This window comes from Dreissena polymorpha, chromosome 10 (genome assembly GCF_020536995.1).
Source record: "Dreissena polymorpha isolate Duluth1 chromosome 10, UMN_Dpol_1.0, whole genome shotgun sequence".
Classification (NCBI taxonomy): domain Eukaryota; kingdom Metazoa; phylum Mollusca; class Bivalvia; order Myida; family Dreissenidae; genus Dreissena; species Dreissena polymorpha.
The window spans coordinates 21,620,772-21,642,629 of NC_068364.1; the positions used below are offsets into that span (position 1 = coordinate 21,620,772).

Sequence of the window (21,858 nt, forward strand, 5' to 3'; positions counted from 1 at the left end):
GATTTTACCCGAATTACGACATGTCTCAGATGGAGCAATATTATCAGCAGATACAACAGATTGAATCGAGTTGGCCGCGAGGTAAGCAACACGTGCATTGCGTGCTTCGATTGCTTTGGTTGTTTTATAACGCTAAGAAAATTAGTTCAATAAATAAAGTCAGATTTTAAACGATTTGTGTTAAACGTGCATGCGTTTATTAACATGATATTGAAGTTAATTCAAATATTTGCTTTAAATTAAAGCAACAACTTAAATAAATATTTAGTTTATCGTGTGTATATAATGATACTGTTTGAAAATACGTGTATTAAGTTGACTCGTTTTAATAATATAACTCATGCACCATGAACGAACTAAGAACAACGTATTTTGCGATTGCTTTTTGTTTAAGCATCCACATTTGCTGAAATCACGTGTTCATACGTGAAGTTTCTTGAATTTGTTGGTCCTTCGCAATTCTTCACACTTAAAAAAACGTCAATTTATGAATATTAAGTTCTACAAATCGCAAAAATGACGGCGGACGCATGTCTGTGCATTATTTCAAATCCATGTAGTAAAGCCGGAAGTGTAAACACTGGACGACGTTACACATAGCGCTCTAAGTTACACCCTTGTGTAAAATCTTCATACGAGTTCATAACAAACATTAAATTTCCCTTCTGTTGAGCTGCCACAAGAGAGGGTATCGTTTTACACCGCACTGGGGACAGGGGTGTAGGAGTGAAGAAACAAAGTCACGTGAAGTCACGTTAATCATGTGGTCATTATGATCACCACAATCATCATAATCAGGAACATCACCGCCATCACTATCCTCATTTCTAACTATCGTCGTCGCCACCACATATACCACAATTGTCATCATCATCAGCATCCTAATTAACATCTTCCACTATCATAGTCGTCAACGCCATCATCATGATCACATATATATCATCTAACGTCGCCACCACCACCACTACTACTAATACTGCTTATGTTATAAAATCACTTGAACTAATTACAGTAAATTCGTACCAATTGTTGTAAAATCATAATTATGTATTAATACGGACTGTCACCCTCTCACACAGCTACGCCTTTGTTTTACTTTTTTTGCTAATACAGTGTACTTGTGTCTCGCTCTTAGCGCTTACATGTACCGAAATGCATGTTTATTTTGTTTTCAACCGTTCGAGTGTTTCGTCGTCTACGAAAGCTCATGAAACCGCCGCTTTGACATTTGACGGCTGGGCTCTGCCTAGTGCATGGTGGTTTTCAAGAAATCTCTGGAAATGATGAATGAAAGACCTGTTGTGTGTGAATACTTCGGTAGTGTTCTCTCTCACGATGTTTTCTCTCGCTCGTAGTGCTCTCGTGCAAAAGCCCGGACATATTAATGAGAAAATATTTGTACAGAAAAGTTACTTAATTAAGTACGATTTAGATTGTAAACGAAGTCTCAATGTTCTGTTAAGTAACCGCAGTGTTATTATAAAGTTTAATAGCTTTTGAATTGACATAAAACAGGAGGAAGAAAATTATTCGGTATGCATTCAGTGGGGTGTAGTAATTGGTATCATAGAACTTGTATAAACCGACAATTGTAAACAGGATTTCAAAAAATGAAACATGTAATGTAATGCTCTTTACCCTGTCTTTTTTAATCATTACCATCAAGCCGGATGTGATATATGCGTTAAAGTATGACTTTAAAAAAACACGACAAATAGCTGTACATTTGTGATGAAAATGTGATTTTTTAAATGTGCTTTTGCACGAGGCAAAAACATTTGAATTGAGTGTAGTAGAATTGTGTGTGAATTATCCATATACTTATTTTTGATATACTGAATTATGAAAATCTTATATAAGTTATATTGATTTAGACCTACTTGATGCTTGCAACATTTTAGCATTTGATGAAAAAACAAACACTTCATTTCTAAAATTTCTTTTCAACGGAGTTAGTACGAAATAATGGAAAATTTGGATACACTGGATTTGGACGCCGATATAAAACTTCTGGCAAAATATTATCTGCCAGGTATGCATCTATTCGTTCTTCATGTTGTATGCTAAAATAATACGATAAGGGGTAACCAGATGTTTTATGTAGGTTTTAAATTATTGTTGTGTTTTATTGAATTGATTTTTTTCTTCAAAATAATTATGGTTGTTTAAATCTAAATATTCGTTAAATTACGCAACTTATTTGGGATCAATACCGCCATGCTTTCTTCAACGTGTACGTAGGAGTGTCGAAATTTGAAGGTTTAACCCTTCGCATGCTGGGAAAAGTGTCGTCTGCTTAAATGTCGTCTGCTGAATTTCTAAAATTAGCATTTTTTTCGATTTTTTTCAAAGAATACTATCAGAATAGCAAACAGTTTGGATCCTGATGAGACGCCACGTTCTGTGGTGTCTCATCTGGATCCAAACTGTTTGCAAAGGCCTTTAAAATTTGGTTCCAGCGCTGAAAGGTTTAATAAAGAGACATTATTTGTTAAGGTATCAACGCGTGCTCTGATAGATACATGTAACATCATTTTGATGAACCATATCGTTTTGCACTGTTTGTCGATTACAATTATTGCTGTTACAAATACTCCCTGAAATATATATTTATTGAAGTCTCGCCATTTTTATCAAAACCTATTTTATTAAAATAACTTTTCTATAGGAATTAAAAGATAACGCAGAATTAAAATTGTTATTTATTTTAAATTATTATACAAATCCATATATGTCTACTAAGTGAGCAATACAACAGAAATACTGTCTCATACATAATTCCTGTGACATTTCAAAAGGTTTTGTTTCACCCTTGATCAATGTACAAACATGACTCTTTTCAAATACTCACTTGAAGGCATGTACCGCTTGCACAGCTCGAATGCGATATCACGCGCACTACACACATACTAATTAGTTTATAATAATTTCGCTTTCACTCAGAAAGTGCGTGTTGGTGATTCGAAACTGGTCATTTGAGCGATTCATTAAAGCGTATGCACTTAAGTTGAAGTCAGCCCAGCTATAAATGTTAATAAAAACTAGTTCTGGTTTTCAGCCTCAAAACACAGAATGAAAACTACGCGTACCATAAGTGCGAACAATTCATATTAATTATAAATAATTATATATAATTTTAAACATTTTCATTACCGTCTGTGTCTACGTTGATGCAAAAATAAATGCCTTGTTGACTGTATTTACTTTTTTGCACATTATCTTCAAATAATTTATTCCAAATGACAAAGGACCAACCCAATAAAGATAGTATTGAATCATTCTTGCATGTTTAATGGGAATGTTTCATGCAGTTTGCTTCAAAATCATCCTTTAAGTTGTTAACGATCACGTGCTTCATTTTATCCCGAGGAATTCTCTATGGTTATCTTGTTCGTGCATATTTTAATAATGTTCATTTTCATATGAAATCATGTAACGACTTGAAAACTACAAAACATGCAGGTATAACCCGTTATCGTGATCACGGTTTCCATAGCTTTTTTTATATCTTTCGCAAAAATCGCGAAAACGCGAGCGTCTGGCATTAAACACTATGTCAATCTGGAATGCCATTTATTTTGCGGCTTCATACAGCGGTATTCCCCAGTACCACCCGGTTAAGCATTTATTTCACCGCTCCTTACGGCGTTTTCCCGGGTACCATACCGCGTAGCGAATCGGCCCCGTATCGACGGACTGACAAATAGGCGCATTGATTTATTGTTTTCCAGAAAGTTTATTGGCCCGACTAGTTCGAAGCCTCTGGAATTTGCCGAAAGATCAAAGATCAACCTCTCGGTCATGCCTTACCTCGCGTTTGCAGGTTACAGGTGGCTCGGATAATTGAGCTGTATTTGAAATTGATCGAACGAGCCGATGCACATTGGTTATTGATAAACGACGGAAAGGATTTTTGTTCAGGACCGAGCGTTAATTTATCTGCGTGAAATATTTCAACAGAAGTAAACTCAATTTAATAAGTAAATATGTAAATTATAAACTTGATATAAGCGAATAGGTCGGGGCCGTTTTTCCCAAAGGGTCCTATATTTATAAGATACTACTATAGTGATAAATCTATTACGCATCAACATTCTTGAAGCAAGCATTGCGTTCATTAAAAATTGAATTATATGCTCTAGGCATGAACATCTACTAATTCGCAATTAAAAACAAATTTCCTTTGAAGCTGCGTTTATGACCAGCTTATTAAGTTACTTCAGTTCAAATATTATTTCACCAAAATGATCATGATATAAAATGTTGACAGGTTTGTCATGTTGTTTCAAATCGTGAGTACTGCTAAATTAACGCTGACTTTCCATAGGCGTATGCTTGGTCTTGGTCGTTAAGAAAATTCTTACTGTTCCACTTAAGCCCATTCACTAAGCTGAACTTTGGAACGTAACAATTTGTTTGAATAAATATGCTCTGTGAAAATGGAGTTTAACGGATGTGCGTAAAGTGTCTCCCCAGATTCGCCCGCGCAGTCCTCACAGGCTAATCAGAGACGACACTTTCCGCTTTTGGTAATTTTTTCGCGCACGTGCAATCAACCCCCTTTTCACATAGCACGTCTCATATATTATAAGTCTAGATTTATAAACCAGAGTTCTTAAATGTTGTTGATGATAGCCAACACTCTGAGCCTATCAAAATCTTGAAAATTAATATCATGTGACCATGGAAGGTGAAATAGTGCTCCATTAAGATAAGTGCTAGTGGTTTAATCTAATGTATGAGGGTTGTGTATCATGGATATTACTTCAGTTGGCCTTTTGGTCGTGATAAGATAATTATTCTGATAGACGTAATGAGATAATTGAAATATGTGTCTTGTTCTGAGAAAACTGGGCTTAATTCATGTGCGTAAAGTGTCGTCCCAGAGTAGCCTGTGCAGTCCGCACAGGCTAATCAGGGACGATACTTTCCGCTGTAATGGTATTTCTAGTTTCAAAGAAGTCCCTCCTTACCGAAAATCAAGTTTAGGCGGAAAGTGTCGTCCCTGATTAGCCTGTGCGGACTGCACAGGCTAATCTGGGACGACACTTTACGCACATGCATTATGACCAGCTTTCACAGAACAAGACACAATAATTAGCAAGGTATATAATAAGCTCCACTTACGAAGAGTATTTGTCCTAGAATAAAATGTTTGTTTGTTGTTTAGTAAAAATATTTCTTCTTTGTTGCTGCAATGTTATTATAGAACTTTTCTGTTTTGTGATAAATTAAAACGATACAGTATCGCCCTGTACAGCATACGTCTACCTTGTTCGGAAAGTGCAATCAATATGTATTCAATTGAATATGAGCTTCTAATAATATTACTATTTTTTTGAGGAACGAATTGTATTTTTTGAAAAGTTACTGCATATTAAATGAAATGTCATAGTCGACCAATACCATGTTGCTTGTATAATCGTCCTCATCTTTTTTCTATGAAGAGTTTTTATGAAGTCAACATGACAAGATCCGCGAAAATTGGTCTTATGCACTGTGCGGCCAGCGTAGCTCCAGACCTATCGATGCGCAGGCTGGTCTAGAGTACCGCGGGCCGCGTAGGGAATAAGACCCAGTTTCGCATGACGCGGCTCACAACCAAGTTTTATAAAGAAGTAGCAAAGTTGAATGGCACGCATGTATGGTAAAATCGATTAGTGACAGCGATTCAATTGGTTTAGGGCAAAATTCCAAAAGACAATTAGCGTGTTTAATTCAAAAATGGTATTCTTCGGACAAATGTTCAATCAGAAACCTAAATTTCTCTTACAAAAGGATAAACTGTTAATCATAGTAGCACTTGGTAAGTCGTTAAAAACATGTCATAATAAAAGAACATAAACGACAAATAGTATAATTGTATTTCTATCCAAGATGTCCTAAAGATTTCCTTTAGGGGCTTTTTGAATACGGACCCAGTATTGTCCACGTGCAGATGCATGTCACCTAGACAAGCGCTATAAGTACTTGTACTTTAGAAATAGTGTCAATCATTATTGTCCCTTGAAACGAAAAATATCATTTTAGCGGAAAGTGTCGTCCCAGATTAGCCTTTGCGGACTGCACAGGCTAATCTGGGACGACACTTTACGCACATGCAGTAAGCCCAGTTTTCCAAGAGAGAGTATACATTCAATCTGCCCACGACGAGGCGTGAGAATGTCTGCAAATGTTACATTTATTTACAGTTGTTTAGCAGAAATCTCCTCGCAAATCACGAAACATGTTTTCATGAAATCAGTAAATTTCTCAACTTAGGGCAGTGGCGTCTCGTATTTCACCTTTGGGTTTCGTGTTTATTTATACATCACCCTGCAACAGATGATGGTGAATGTTCCAAGGAAATGTCAGCAGAAATAATAAGCAAGTTGTTGTCGACGGCGTTAGTGTGAAAGAAACGTGAATACAAAGTTTTCTGTTATGAAAACAAATGATCAGTCAGAGCTCGTTAAGAGGGAGATGTATGTTTTGGAGGAAAAGGCGCGAACAGATCCTAACTAATGATAAAACATAAATAAAAACAACTTAAGGGGTATGCAATACAGCATTGAAGAATTTAACTCTTTCAGTGCGGGAACCGAATTTTGAAGGCCTTTCATCTGGATCCAAACTGTTTGCTATTCTGATAGTATTCTTTGAAAAAAAAATCGAATAAAATGCTAATTTTAGAAATTCAGCAGACGACATTTTAGCAGGCGACAAATTTCCCAGCATGCAAAGGGTAAATCAGAGCATCATCCGAAAAGAATGTAAGTCATATTAAAGGGAAAAAACTTGAATATAACTGATTCAGAGTCACGGTTCGTGTGAACTACACTTCCCATTCATTGAGATCTACCGGTATCTACCTTCAATTTGGCGTTAATAACGTTCCTAGTACTACTGTTCATGTTCCGGACAGAAATTAATGACGACATTTAACAAAGAGATAAGGGAAATAACTCTTAATGTATGAAGTGCCGAAAATTTGTTCTATTGCACTTCTACACCCAACAATGAGATCCATCTGCCTCTGAAGTTTATATAGTTGAAGAACTATCCACCCGACAGGCAAACGGACCGACATCACCGACACATGTGTGTCTTGGTCCGGATACACAGTTGTAGTATCTCCATTTTTCCCCTGGCCAACAAGTAAATCTACAACCTTTTTCCATCCTTTTGAAAAATCGCGTTTGACATCTTGCTCAGCATTCGCAAAATTGTATGTACGCACACGTTTCAAAATATTCATAGTCATGTGCGATGACGATTTATGTATTCGTGCGCGTGATTCGTTGATCTATTTATAGAGATCATGTCGTCTACAACAGATATTTAGCCCTGAACCCGGAGTTAAAAGCCTAAGTCGTCGCATGTCTTTTTTCAGAATGTTCGTCCTTTATAACAAATAATCAATGCAGTTGGTGATGATGGTGATGATGATGATGATGATGATGATGATGGTGATGATGGTGATGATGATGATGATAATGATGATGGTGATGATGATGATGATGATGATGATGATGATGATGATGATGATGATGATGATGATAATGATAATGATGATCATAATGATGTCTTTTTTCAGAATGTTCGTCCTTTATAACAAATAATCAATGCAGTTGGTGATGATGGTGATGATGATGATGATGATGATGATGATGGTGATGATGGTGATGATGATGATGATGATGATGATGATGGTGATGATGATGATAATGATGATGATGATGATGATGATGATGATGATGATGATGATGATGATGATGATGATGATGATGATAATGATAATGATAATGATGATCATAATGATGATAATGATGATAATGATGATGGTGATGATGGTGATGATGATGGTGGTGATGATGGTTATGATGATGACGATGGTGGTGACGATGGTAGTGATGATCATGGTGATGATCATGGTGATGATCATGGTGATGATGATGATGATGATGGTGATGATGGTGATGATGATGACGATGGTGGTGATGATGGTGTTGATGATGGTGATGACGATAATATTGGTAAACATTATGCGATGATGATGTTCATTGTGATGCATGTATGAGTGTTAAATCTTGATGTTTAGCAAATAATTTTGGTTAAAAAAACACCTTTTGTACTGTAAGCAATCCATTCAATTTGTAAAATGTTTTGTTTTGGTTACACAACAAAATAAGTTATTATATAAATACATATTTAATATCTATCAAATCACTTAATATATACTATTATATAATATATAACCCCAAAAGCAGAACAACCAAAACATTAATTTGTGATTATACCAAAAAACTTAAATAGATATTATATGGCAACTCAAATATATAATTAAGGGAAAGTCGTGTTAACCAAAAAACAAGAAAAAAACACATTAAACGCACAATCAGACAGGAACATTTCTGCCTGTTTGCTTTCTGGGAGGAAATAAAACCTGTCAGGATATCAAAACAAATTAGAGAGTCAATTTACCTGGGATGAATTGATCAAAATGTGAACTTTATTCCCAATTATCCATAATTGTGGACCAACCTTTGCGCATCATAGTAATTTAAGGTGAAATGCGGGATTTGCGTATTTTTTTGCTAAAGGAAAATAAAATAAAAATAGTGATTTATGCTTTGACCAGTAGATAGAAATTATCCTGAAGTGAATTGCAAAGTGCAGTGCACAAGAATCTGTGAAATTCACCGTCAATTATTGCTCTTTGGACACTTCTATACTAGCACTTTTGTGTTCATTTTTTTTTTAATTTTTCCCATTTAGAGGTCAGAGTTTGCTTAGATTTTAATAATTCAAATGTGAATAAAATATTCTTCATTTGGATTGGTTACTCTGCGACACGCTTGTCGATATTTTACTGGCTCTAGGCGACACATCCGGCTCCAGCGTGGGTTATGTTTTCATGACGTCGAGCCATAAACATATTTAGTCGATTAACAATCATGAAAACGAACCCCATGTAAATAGCTCGTCGCAGTACATATCCGAGCGCTAAATGATTTAAATTAGCACACGTTGATTACTGACCGTCTGTATTGACATTCCTCGCCTTATCTGCTAAGCTATTTACAATGATGCCATTTGTAATCTTCAAGTACACACGAGTGTCAAAGTACATGGCAGAAATGTTTGAAAATGTCAGGTAAAACCTGTGCAAAACGTGTGCAAAATATTGATGTCGACTCCCCATAAATTGAGCCGCATTCTGAGAAAACTGGGCTTAATGCATGTGTGTAAAGTGTCGTACCAGATTAGCATGTGCAGTCCGCACAGGCTCATCAGGGACGGCACTTTCCGCTTTTATGGTATTTTTTGTTTCAAAGGAGTCCCTTCATTACCGAAATTCAAGTTTAGGCGGAAAGTCTCGTCCCTGATAAGCCTTTACGGACTGCACAGGCTAATCTGGGGCGACACTTTACGCAAATGCATTGTGCCCAGTGTTCTGAGAACACGACACAATGATGCAGACTTGCTTTGATTTGGCAATTTAGGCAAGTATGCGGATAATGCTATCCGTTGATTGAAACGTTTTAAATGCACAATTTAAGTTGTGTACGTAACACTACCTCTCACATCTAATGAAGAAAAAACATCCCTACATTCATGTAATTTTTTCGGTTCTGTTACCACACAAACCCAAAGCCGAAAAAGGCTGAACCCGACAATACACGCATACCATTTAATTTATAATAATTACATGTGTAAAAAATATGTGCATCAAATTTTAATCGAAAACACAATTTCTTTGTTCAATCCATTTACAAAATTAACAGTTTTAAAGAGACATCATGTAATAAATTGTGATCAACAAATGCACTATCTTATGTCGTTTCAGACGAAGATTACTACGCCGAGGGCCGGGAATGTGTCAACTGCGGCGCTGTTTCCACCCCAATGTGGAGACGAGATGGTACGGGCCATTATCTGTGCAACGCGTGCGGACTGCACCATAAGATGAACGGTCATCGCTTCCAGGGTAAAACCTCTCCGACTGCTGGGGTGAGGAAATAGTTCTCCCTTTAAATATTGGTGCACAAATTCTATTGAAAGTGTTTGGACAACTTTGCAGGTTACAAAAAACGTATAATCGTCCTTTTACGACATGATGACTGTTATGCATATTGCAGTGTTATATATCGATGGTTGAGGGTAACAAATATTCTTTGACATTGAAATATTCAGCAGCTGAAACAGTTTTCGCTTGACCGTAAATTTACATGCATCTTCGTATAAAGAGAGAAAGGACGGTTAAAAGTATATTAATTTTACCTTTCTTTCTTTCAAAAGTTTCTCGACTCTGTCAACGCCATAAGCTTGAGTTACTGCGAGGTTTCGTATACACTCAATGCAGGAAAGGAAACGTTTCTAAACTCTTATGTATTAATCAGTGGGTCGTGATCTGTGTTATGGCATAATATCAGGATTGATAAATTAAGACTTGGTTTGGGGAAACTTATCTGGAGCAGGGGTGTGATTTTTCCTCCTTTCAGCTGATTCCCTCTTTCAATGTCTAACTTATTTTACAAAGAGTTTTTAACTTTGCTTGATCTATATGCAAATGAAGAGTTTAGTTGAATCCTGTTAAGGGGGTAGGGCATTTTCCTCACCTGGGGTGGTTGTTAAATCACACCCCTGCGGAATGCATGTGCGTAAAGAGTCTGTCCCATATTAAGCTGTGCAGTTCACATTGGTAAATCTGGGACGACACTTTGCGCACATACATGTACATTAAATGCAGTACGAGGCTCATAGATGTTTTGGTTAACACAAATAATGTAGATACCGGTAGTTACAATCAGCTACATGCAATGAATGTAAATATACCAGTTATCCACGGTAAGTCTTAAAATATTTTCAGAAACTAAAATGACCAAAAAAGGATGTTTTCTTGGTAAATACAACTATGACACATTTTTATACAACATAAAGTACTGGCAAAATGTCTTAACAATCTGTTGTATGTTTTGCAGGACGACCCACCGGAGGAAAAGAGCAGAAAATATGAGCAAAAATATGACAAGGTGTGTGTAATAGTTCAATTCACAAGTAGATGCTTCTTAATCGAGAGTTTTGTTGAACAATTGTTGTGTTCATATTTGAAGTGCTAGTCAAATTGCAGGTTCAATATTAAACCTATAAGATACGCCTCGTTCAGGGAAAATTGGGCTAAATGCATGTGCACAAAGTGTCGCAAATAGCCTGTGCATTCCACAAATTCTACTCATGGATCACACTCTGATTAGCCTGTGTCGACTGCACCGGCTAATCTGTGAGTGTGACGACACTTTACGCTCATGTATTAAGCTCAGTTTTCCAAGAACAAAACTCATATAGTGATAGAACAGACGGAAGTGGAATAACTGTTTTGATGTAATCTGTCTGCCCCAATTTAAACTTTCTGAAAACATTCTTTCGACAAATGACACATGCCAACATCCGTTTTTCTTCGCATACGCTTTACATGGTTTTCACTCAATTAACCGAGGTCTAAGTTTTTCGTGGAACGCATTATTATATCCGTATGTATTCGTGTATTTACTAGACTGACGCTGAAATTGATTTTTTAAGGATGTACAGTAAGAACAGAATTGCATGCCATATATTGTTTGTAATTTAAATGAGCGTAAACACAAGTTAAAGAGAGTCAAATGTTTACTGGAACAACATTTGACCCGGCCCATCTAATTGTATGAGATATAAAATGCATTCTGAACGACGGCTTGTATTAAAATGTAATCAACAGCATTCGCGGAATCTTTTCAATTGTATAGTTACCCTGGTAACCCAGTCATTTAGTACCGTGACGAATCGGCTTTTGAAAACGAATAAGACCTGCTGTTGGCATATGTTTGATTGCGTAAGGTCATGTTATAATTATTTCGCCTTTCGTTTACTTCCTTGATTTTGTTTGACAGCTTAGCCACCTTAAACTGTTGCATACTTTTAATGACCTCGGTAAATGTTAAGACCAATTTATAATTGAGCATCGCTTAAGAAAAACGGGGTTAAATGCATGTACGTAAAGTGTCATCACAGATTAGCCCGAGCAGTTCGCAAAGGCTAATCAGGGACGACCATTTTCGCGTCAATTGAAGTTTCTCTGGAAAAAACATAAAAGCAGAAATTGTCGTCCCTGATAGCCTGCGCGGACTACACAGGCTTATCTAGGCCGACAATTTACGCACATGCATTAAGCCCCGTTTTCCCAGAGCGAGACTTATATACGTCGTAATATTTCTCGCAGACCAGCAACAAGACCCGGATGGGACTACAGTGCGCCAACTGCAACACGACCACCACGACCCTCTGGCGACGGAACGGCGAGGGCGAACCTGTGTGTAATGCCTGTGGACTCTACTTCAAACTTCACCAGGTGCGTACCGGAAGTTGGTTACTCATTACTGGCAACTCCCCATATTTTCCCTTGTTATTGCATATAATTGGTGTTTGTGTGAGGCAGGTTAAATAAAGGAAAAATGATAGTAAAATCCGCTGTTATTTTAAATAAAAGAACGCACAATTACCCATACCAATGAATAAAGCTGTGGTCACCGAATTGGATTTGTGAACGCAAAGCATTTTGGGCCATTTATCAAACTATACATAATTATTATTAAATAAAAAAGTAAAAACGAGACCAAAACGTTTATTGAATACTAGTACGCAAACATAAAGCATAAGTTAATACTGCATTTAATGCAAATGACTCCTTTCCAAATGTGTATTCCGTTGGCGAGATTTTCCATATTGCGTTTATAAAACACATGAAGCCATGAGGCGTACCAGTGTTGAATGCTGTGCATAAACCAACATTTGTAGTTTTTCAGTCGCCAAGTAAATAAATGCGCCAGAAGTAGTAATACAAGTTGTTCTTAATATCAGTACCGCAGTGTTCATTTTTTTACGAACAGTAGCTTGTAAATGTTGCGAATATGATATCAATAACCGCATTGTTTTTGTTAACGTATAATCTTTAACAAAAAAGTAAGGATACTTTAAGGTGTCTGACCGTTAGCGACCTTTATCTGCAGGTTAACCGACCAATGTCAATGAAGAAAGACGGCATTCAGACCAGAAAGCGGAAACCGCGTTCATCAAACGGCAAGAAATCATCGAGCAAAGAGCCGTCTGCGCACGCATCCCACTCGCATCACGTGACGACGCCATCTTTGAATTCATCGCATTCGCCCTCTGGACTGCTCGACCTCAGTCAGCGAAACGACTCGCCAATTTCCACTTCCAGTAGGTGTTTCTTGGAAACTCGCATTTTGATTTATACTGGACAGACCGATTCATTAAGCTAGATAAGAAATGTGATAAATTAGCAAAACCAAAACCGAATTTGACACGATTCCCTCAAAAACCAAAGATGTAGGAATACATCAGTGTGTCGATTCATGTTAACATGAAAACTTGTTATAAGAAAATCATTAAACATTGTATATACAGGTTATCTATATATTATGCTGTGTATCTGATATATATTTTTTGTTCTTGCAGTGGCGCAAGACATGAAACCGCAGGTGTCTTATAACAACATTTACCAGAACCACGGGAGCGCCGTCCTTGCCGCCTTAAACAACCAGCAGCCGCCGCCGTTGCTTCCGGTTGGCGCATTGGTATCGCAACTTAACGCTCCCGTTAATAACAACAACAACAACAGCTATCGCTCGACCAATCAGGATATTCTCTATGCCAAGACGCTATCCAGTGCGATGGACCGTGACCATCAGAACACCATTTCAAAAAATAACCCGAACCTTGCGAGTCTTATGAACTTTAAATTTGACCCGAAATCAATGTCACTTCCAGTGAAGACTGAGCCGATGCAATCGTTAGATTCTGATCCCGCGAATTACACCGTTCTGCGAATGGATGCCATGTCATACCGCTACGACCCATCAATGGCGTTCAAGCAAGAACCCCTGGACCAATCGCCGCTCATGAAATCATCACATGACATATTCGAACCAATGGCCCCGAAGGCGGTGCCAGTAGTTGAAGTGGATCATTTGGAAATGCGCCAGCATTCTCCTGGGCCGGAACCCGACTCGGAAATGACGCCCCTTAAACCGGCCGCTGCTATCTCCCAAAGCTAACGTATGGAGTGCTCTCGACGCTTTGATTTGTTGTGATTTTTCGCATTTTGACTTGAAAGGGACGATTTACGAAAGTCTATCCAAGTGACTTAGTTTTGTGATCGGTCCATACTGTGATGAGTATTGTGACTGTAGTTGCATGTGCCTTATATGCGGTTTGGGTGAAAACAATTCAAATAAACATATCCAGACAGTCATGAACTTTCGGAAACCTGTCTACGTGTATCAGACTAGGTTTTGGAGGTCAGAGTAAAAAGTGTGAACGAACTCATGTTTTTCAAAGTAAAATGGACCTGAAGAAGACGTGATAGTTTATTACGTTCAATATGGAAAGAACCCGTCAGTAAAGTAGAGCGCGTGTTAATTACGTAAGGAAAACAATTCTTGATTTGAACGATGTTAAACAAAATAATGGAAGGGAAGCTACCGTGATGTGATGTATACACACACGGCCTATACAATTATTTGATGTGTTATTGTTATGTCACGATTTTTTTTTCAAAAACAACAAAATATTAGTATCATAAATTGTTAACCTTTTAAATTCAATAATTAAGTAAATGTTTAATTGTTTATACTCTTGAAATCTATTAAGTTAATTTTCGTTAACATTGTGTTTGTACCGAGTTTGTGTATTCTTTGCTGATAATGTACAAGTAGTAAACGACTTGAACAGAAACCACTGAGCCTCGTCCCTAATCTGGGATGACACTTGAATTAAGCCCAGTTTCCTCAGGACGAGGCCATGTTGCTCTCGATGCAGAGTTATGACACTTGATTAATCAAACCGACATTTTAGCAGTTTACGCTCGTTACGTCGTAAACGTTTTATTGGCATACATTCTTCTAAAATCAATATTTCATTGTAAAAATACAGGCCGAGTCATAACTGTTTTACAATCAGGCTTAAATTAAAATACTGGATAGTTATATTTCAAGCACGTTCATTTTCAATGCATAATAGACACATCATTTGATGCATGTTTCTTGAAGATTAAAGAAACTTGGTACGTATGTATGCATAATAATATGTGAATACTTGTGATATGGCGACTAAGGTTGATACAGTTTGTGAGGGTATTGTAATTGACGTGTATTTTATGTACATGGCTAGATATATATATATATATATCGACAAAAGCCCCTTAGTGAAATCCAGTTTGTATAATACATATGTTAATGCAGGGGTTTATATTAAGGACTGGATTGTAGGATTGTTGCTTAGATTTTTAAGAATATTTTTTAATGAGGACTCACTTTACAATGGGCAAGCCCGTAAATCACACTAGAAAACAAACAATGAAAAAGGGCATTATTAAAATTATGCCATGTGGATAGAAATGTTGCTTTTAATTTTGAAATCTGCTCATTTTACCACCATATCCCTGCTGTCTGACGCTCTTCTTGTAAATATTCAATCGTCGAATCTTACCGAACACTAACATTGTCTGTATTTTCATTTATGAATGTGTTTCTAAACCTTTCTATCACGCTAGGGTTATTACTGAAAAAAATAAGTGTAAATTGAGTCTCGCCCTGGGAAAACCATGCTCAATACATGTGCGAATAATGTCGATCCAAATTAGACTGTGCACTCCGCACAGGCTAATCAGGGACGACACTTTCCGCCTTAACTAGATATTTGTTAAGAAGAGACTTTCGTTGAACAGAAAATATCATAAAAGCGGAAAGTGTCGTCCCTGATTAGCCTGTGCGGACTGCACATGCTTACATGTATCAGGGACGACAGTTTTCGCACATTCATTTAACCCCATTTTCCCAGAACACGGCCCATTTTATACTGCTTGAGCATTTGACTTCTGGTTGTATTGAGTTGTGTTTTGACAATTATTAATTTGTAAAATGCAGAGTGTGTGTGAACTATATAATACGTGAGCATCATGCTGTTGTTTAACATGTCTCAATACAATACATGTAATTGTTATCATTTTTGTTAGACGTTATTTAAAAAATGAGTAAATCGCCCCTCATTACAAGGCAATTATTTTGCAAGCACAACTACCGTGTACAAATAATATACTAGTAGTCTGTTGTTAAGACACTTTTTCTGAATTTTCAAGGGGATTAACATGTGTAATATGTAATATACATATGTTTGTAAACAAGCAAAGAAACATTTTATCAATATTGCGTTTGAATTTTACCTGTAAAATCGATTGTTTGATTAGCATATGGAATGTTCGAATGCTTCATACGGTATGCATGAAAACGTATACAAGTTTGTATCATATCCTAGTAACGCATATTCATAACATGTGACTGTTTAAATTTGTGATTATTATTATAACCATACAATATGTGTCGATATAGTATTTTAATATTTTACTAACATGCTCTTACACAAACGAGAATGGCAACATGAATAAATTTGTTTAAGAAAGCTCGTTGTTGTAAAACTCTTTGCCAACGGCTGCTCAAGACGACAAGCCAAGCCGAGGGAGGGCTGGACTGACAATCCAGGATTTGAGCGTTCGAATTCCAGCCCAGAACCTTTTATTGATATGGGATTGGTCATAAATGAACCTTGTTGTGGGAAAACTAGGCTTAATGCATGTGCGTGAAGTGTCGCCGAGATAAGTCTTTGCAATTCGCACAGGCTAATCAGCGACGACACTTTCTGTTTGTATGATATTTTTCGTTTCAATGAAGCCTTCTTTTAGCGAAAATTTAGTTAATGCATTTAGTTTCGTCACGGATCAGCCTGTGCGGACTAAACAGGCTTATTTCGACGACACTTAACGAACATAAGCCCAGTTTTCCCAGAACAAGGTTTACATTATTTATATGACGTTTACTTGTGATTAAAGTAGGGCATATATACATGTTATAGGTACTTTCCCTTTGTACCGGTTAACTGCTTCCGGCCGAGAAAAAATACGAGTCGGTTTACCTCCCTCCATTATAAGTATATACATGTTTAGCACGGACAAAAATCCAAACTGCCAAATAACTAATCGTTTCGTTGGTCAACAAATTTGTCTTTTGGTGATGGGTTTCTGTTATGAAAAACAAAAACTGAAGGGCGACCACGGACAACATCCACCATTAGACGAACGTAGAGCTAACGGTTTGTCCGAGGTCATTTGTCATAGAGTATGAAGGACCGGCGACTCGATTGGATAATGCAACCATGTGCTACTGTAGACGACGTAAGTGTTAACGACTGCTGCGAAATCAGTAATATTCGTCGGCAAGACATTTCGTGGTTTTGAGAAAAAATGACAATTTCGTTTATTGGCCAATCTTCATGAAACTTGGTCAGAACATTTGTCCCAATAAAATTTTGCCAGAGATTGAAGCTGAGTCATATGAGCTCAAAAACTAGGTCACAAGGTCAAATATAAAAAAACATGTTAAAAGTCACTTTTTTGGTCCAAAATAATCTTCATGAATCAGCTTGCATTTTTTTTCAGAATAGTCTAGTTCCTTTGGCTGTCAGGTGAGCGCATTAGGGCCTGTTGGCCCTCTTGTTTATTGATGTATTTTTCCCTCAACTGACGTTATCTTGCCAACAAAGCACGGTGGTGTTTTGGAAAGTAGACTGGTCATGCAATATTACACCAAACGTGGGATATTGATATATTACAACGAAGGAATTTATTTGCGCATGCGTACCCAGCATGCAAATCAGACGGAGACTGCAGAACCTGGAGGTGTAACGCACGTGCAGTTTTTTTCCGTCAATCACGCGCCAGTGTTTCCAAGGAATCACGTGACAATTCGGCGCGGAACAATCCGGCCCTGGTGAAGATTACATGTTAATATTTATTATTGAAAACAATGTAAGAATAGTCTGAGCAATTTCGAGAGGATTCAGAATTTTCCCGTTCAAACATGATCACTCTTTTACTAGTAATGCCACAATCATGGCTCAATGACTTCCCGCTTGAAGCTTTTTATAAGATTATTCACTTGGTGAATATGCAGCGTGTTGTATGTTTATGTGTCTTATCATAGGATGTTAAATGCGAAGATAATATGGGGAAATACATTGACAAATACGAAACACTTTAGTTAAAATGCTTTAAATATACTCATATCACAGCATCTACATAAATATAGTATATCTGATCTTAGCAACGGTTACTATTAGGACATGACGCGCAGCACTCTCCTGGTTTGGTCTCGCCGTCAACACACGAGGGTATGGGGCACGGTATGGGGTGGCAGAAGTGGACACCGCCTTGCGTGCAGTTGATGGGACACGGGTCCGAGGCTTAAATGGCATGCATACTTTAAAGTTTAAAACGTCGAACAAACTATCAAGCCGTGAAATGTTATGTCATATAGATTATTCAGCCTTAACATGCCGTTATGGCATTTTAGTATTGAAACGTCATACAGTGTCTGAACCATGATACAGACGCTGAGTTCATGAAACGTCATACAGACGCTGAGTTCATGAAACGTCATACAGACGCTGAGTTCATGAAACGTCATACAGACGCTGAGTTCATGAAACGTCATACATACTTCAGCACTTAAATAGGCTTTTAAGCCTGAAATACCAAATAGATTTTAAGCCTTAAAATGTCATAATACTTTGGGCGCATTAAACGTCATTAGGCTTCGAGTGCCTAAAACGTCATGCATACTTTAAAAATACTTTCAGTGATGGAAATGGCATACAGACTTAGAATGCCATAAATGTCATCCAGTGTTTCAGTTCCTCAAATGGCATACAAAATGTCAGTGCCTGAAATGTCATACAAACCTTCCATGCCTGAAATGCCATACACAATTTCAGTGACTGAAATGCCATAATAATTTCAGTGACTGAAATGCCATACATAATTTCAGTGACTGAAATGCCATACAAAATGCCATACCTACATATTTCCAGTGCTTGACATTCACACAGACTCTCTGAGCCTGAAATGCGACACAGACTTCAAGTGCCTTAAACATCAAACAGACCCTTATAGCCTGAAATAAAATTATTTTTAGCTCCGACATGTCATTCAGACGTTTTAGCCAAAGATCTATCAGTTAACATGTTTACTTATAGATCTATGGTTTAAGCCCTGAAGGACCTAAAGCTCTTCATAAGTTCCTCCCAAATACTAATGTAAAAACGCTAAAAAAAGAATGCTGATTTTTTAGTTATTTAACGATTAAAACAATATCAAATTGTAATTCTTGCAAAGGTATCACAATAATTACATCTTACTTTATTCTCTAGACGGTTGGGAATAGCAAAGATAATATATTGAATTCCATTTACGTTTGGATCATTTTACACGTTATTAAATCGCGCAATTGTATCATCAATCACTTATGAATTACATGGATAATTCTTGATTTTGACGATGTTTAGTCACTATATGATAAAGTAGAAACATTTGAACAACAACTACATAAGAAAGCACGCACACAATAACAAAACGTGTCTATCCCAACGTAGCGACTTACCCAACAGCAGTCTCCCGGTGACGTCACGAGAGGCCGGTTACATGGCGGAAGTGGGCACGGGATATGCCCGCAGAATATCTGTGCGGAAACAGAACAGTTATGGTAGAGATGCCTTGTTTCAGAGTTGACAATATTTAGTGTTTGTGGGGAGGGGAAGTAATAACGCTGTTACGATACGCGTAGTTCAGAGAAGGTCATTAATGGTTGCTAATTTATGATCGCAACATGGCTATTTATTATAGTAGCCCCTTCTGTAGCGCCATGTTGTCCGTCATTTTTGGTAATACATGAACCGTTAGAAACTTTGGAGCCTTATAAACAATAAGAGTAAACTAACTGACTTACCTTTACATGTTATTTAAATTCTTCGCCCATAAAGCTTCTTAAAAGTTGTATACACCGTAGTGTGCACCTTCTTAAGCAACCGTACGCAAATCTGACTTACGTCACCATTGTAGGTGCAGTTAAAACTTCACGGACATTCCGTGCCCAGCAACATGGCGATCACGTGACTGGCGAAAAGTAGGACGAGACTGAAGAGCACTGTTTGCTTGTCCGCCATCTTGAAATAGCAATGCTTATCTGGTCCATGGTGACTTTGACGGGTCTTTTAGGCGCAGCCTAATGAGCAAAATAATAGAAGTGCGTGCTACTCCGCGATTTTCGGCTCTCTCGACCGTTTGTAAAACGATTGGCACATACATAAATCCGAAATTAAAAGCTTTCATAGTCCATCTTACCCGAATTTATGTGCTCCTTTACTTCTGATATGATATTAGAAGACGTCATTGAAATCTTTATTACATGAGACTAACGGCAGAGTTGATAAATGCCGAGAATAACTGAAGACCTATTTAATGACGAGAATAACGGTAGAGCTAATTAATGACGAGAATAACGGGAGAACTGATGAATTACGAGAATATTGGTAGAACTGATTAATGCCGAGAATATCAGTAGAACAGGTGAATGACAGAATAACGATTGAGATGATGAATACCGAGAATAGCGGTAGAACTGAGGACTGCAGAGATTAACCGTAGAACTGGTGGTTGTTGAGAATAATGGTTGAACTGATGACTGTCGGGAATAACGGTATAACTGATGAATGCCGAGAAAATCGGTAGAACTGGTAAATGTTGAGAATAACGGTATAACTGATGATTGCCGAGAATGACGATAGAACTGATGATGCCGAAAATAACGATAGAATTGAAGATTTGTCGAGAATTACGGCATAACTCATGAATAACGGCAGAAATGATAAATGCCGCGAATAAAGAACTGATGAATGCGAGAATAACGATAGAACTGATGAATGCGAAAATAACGGAAGAAATGATAACTGCCGCGAATAACGATAGAAATGATAAATGCCGCGAATAACGATAGAACTGGTGAATGCGAGAACAACGATAGAACTGATGACTGCGAGAATAACAATAGAAATGATAAATGCCGCGAATAACGATAGAACTGATGAATGCGAGAATAACGGTAGAACTAATGGATGCAAGAATAACGATATAACTGGTGAATGCGAGAATAACGATAGAACTGATGAATGCGAGAATAACGATAGAACTGATGAATGCGAGAAAAAAACAATAGAACTGATGAATGCGAGAATAACCGTAGAACAAATGAATGCCGGGAATAAAGGTCGAACTCATGAATACCGAGGATAAGTGTAGAACTAATGAATGCCGACAATAGCGGTAAAAGGGATGAACTCCGAGAATAAAGGTTGAACTATTGAATGCCGAGAATAACGGAAGAATTGACAAATTCCGATCAGAACGGCAGGACTGATAAATGCACCGAAGACACCGTCTAGGCCTTATGAAATGAGTTTGACCTTAAACGGAAATACATGATACCTGATTCATCCGGAAACATGATAATATTTACCTGTGAGGTAAAGTGATTTAAAATGCGTTCTTCAGGATATAAGTCCAGGCTATCCAATGCCGACGTCAGACCAGACTTAAATTCTAGTCATGACCGATGACTAGAGGTTCGGATTATCTAATTGCTAATTCATAGCAAGGACTATGGAAAATTCATAGGTCGCCGTGGCGTAGTTGATGTGGTGTCCGCCTTACGACCGGGAGGTCATGGGTTCGATCTCCACTGTGGGAGCGCCCCCCTCCCCCAAATAAACCAAGTACTGGTTCTAATCCCAGGATATGGACTAGAGAATGTTTCCAATAAGCATTAGACCTTCGATACATTCGAGCTAAAATAAATAGGTTTAAACTAATTTATAGCAAGGATAAGATTGTGATCTTTGCCTTCGAGGTCATTCATTTACTTTTGAACTTTTGACATT

The 21,858-nt window shown here is 37.6% G+C and overlaps 2 protein-coding genes across 6 annotated transcripts in view; one reads left to right on the forward strand and one right to left on the reverse strand.

The window, feature by feature from the left end:
* The window catches only part of LOC127847790 (uncharacterized), a 31,064-nt gene extending 14,570 nt beyond the window's left edge, over window positions 1–16,494 (forward strand). For all 5 annotated transcript variants that reach the window (XM_052379933.1, XM_052379931.1, XM_052379934.1 and 2 more), the window contains 5 exons: window positions 9,830–9,993; window positions 10,965–11,015; window positions 12,239–12,367; window positions 13,026–13,236; window positions 13,495–16,494. In XM_052379933.1, coding sequence (XP_052235893.1) covers window positions 9,830–9,993; window positions 10,965–11,015; window positions 12,239–12,367; window positions 13,026–13,236; window positions 13,495–14,093 — 1,154 coding nt within the window. In that variant the 3' untranslated portion in view covers window positions 14,094–16,494. The remainder of the gene's footprint in view (window positions 1–9,829; window positions 9,994–10,964; window positions 11,016–12,238; window positions 12,368–13,025; window positions 13,237–13,494) is intronic.
* A 1,626-nt stretch (window positions 16,495–18,120) lies between these two features.
* On the reverse strand, window positions 18,121–20,088 carry LOC127848984 (kielin/chordin-like protein). The gene is made up of 4 exons (XM_052381712.1): window positions 20,071–20,088; window positions 19,527–19,691; window positions 18,944–18,986; window positions 18,121–18,330 (listed from the first exon to the last, which is right to left on the reverse strand). The coding sequence occupies exons 1-4, from the start codon at window positions 20,086–20,088 to the stop codon at window positions 18,188–18,190; spliced, it is 369 nt and encodes a 122-aa protein (XP_052237672.1). The 3' UTR covers window positions 18,121–18,187.
* Between the last annotated feature and the right edge of the window lie 1,770 nt (window positions 20,089–21,858).

What these genes read in the sequence shown, in the direction of transcription:
- LOC127848984 (XM_052381712.1), bottom strand. An exon ending in CACCGGGAGACTGCTGTTGG is followed by an intron (nt 18,987 to 19,526) that starts GTAAGTCGCTAC and finishes GTCGCATTTCAG; the next exon opens with GCTCAGAGAGTCTGTGTGAA. An exon ending in CAAGCACTGGAAATATGTAG is followed by an intron (nt 18,331 to 18,943) that starts GTATGGCATTTT and finishes ATGCCATTTAAG; the next exon opens with CCTCGGACCCGTGTCCCATC.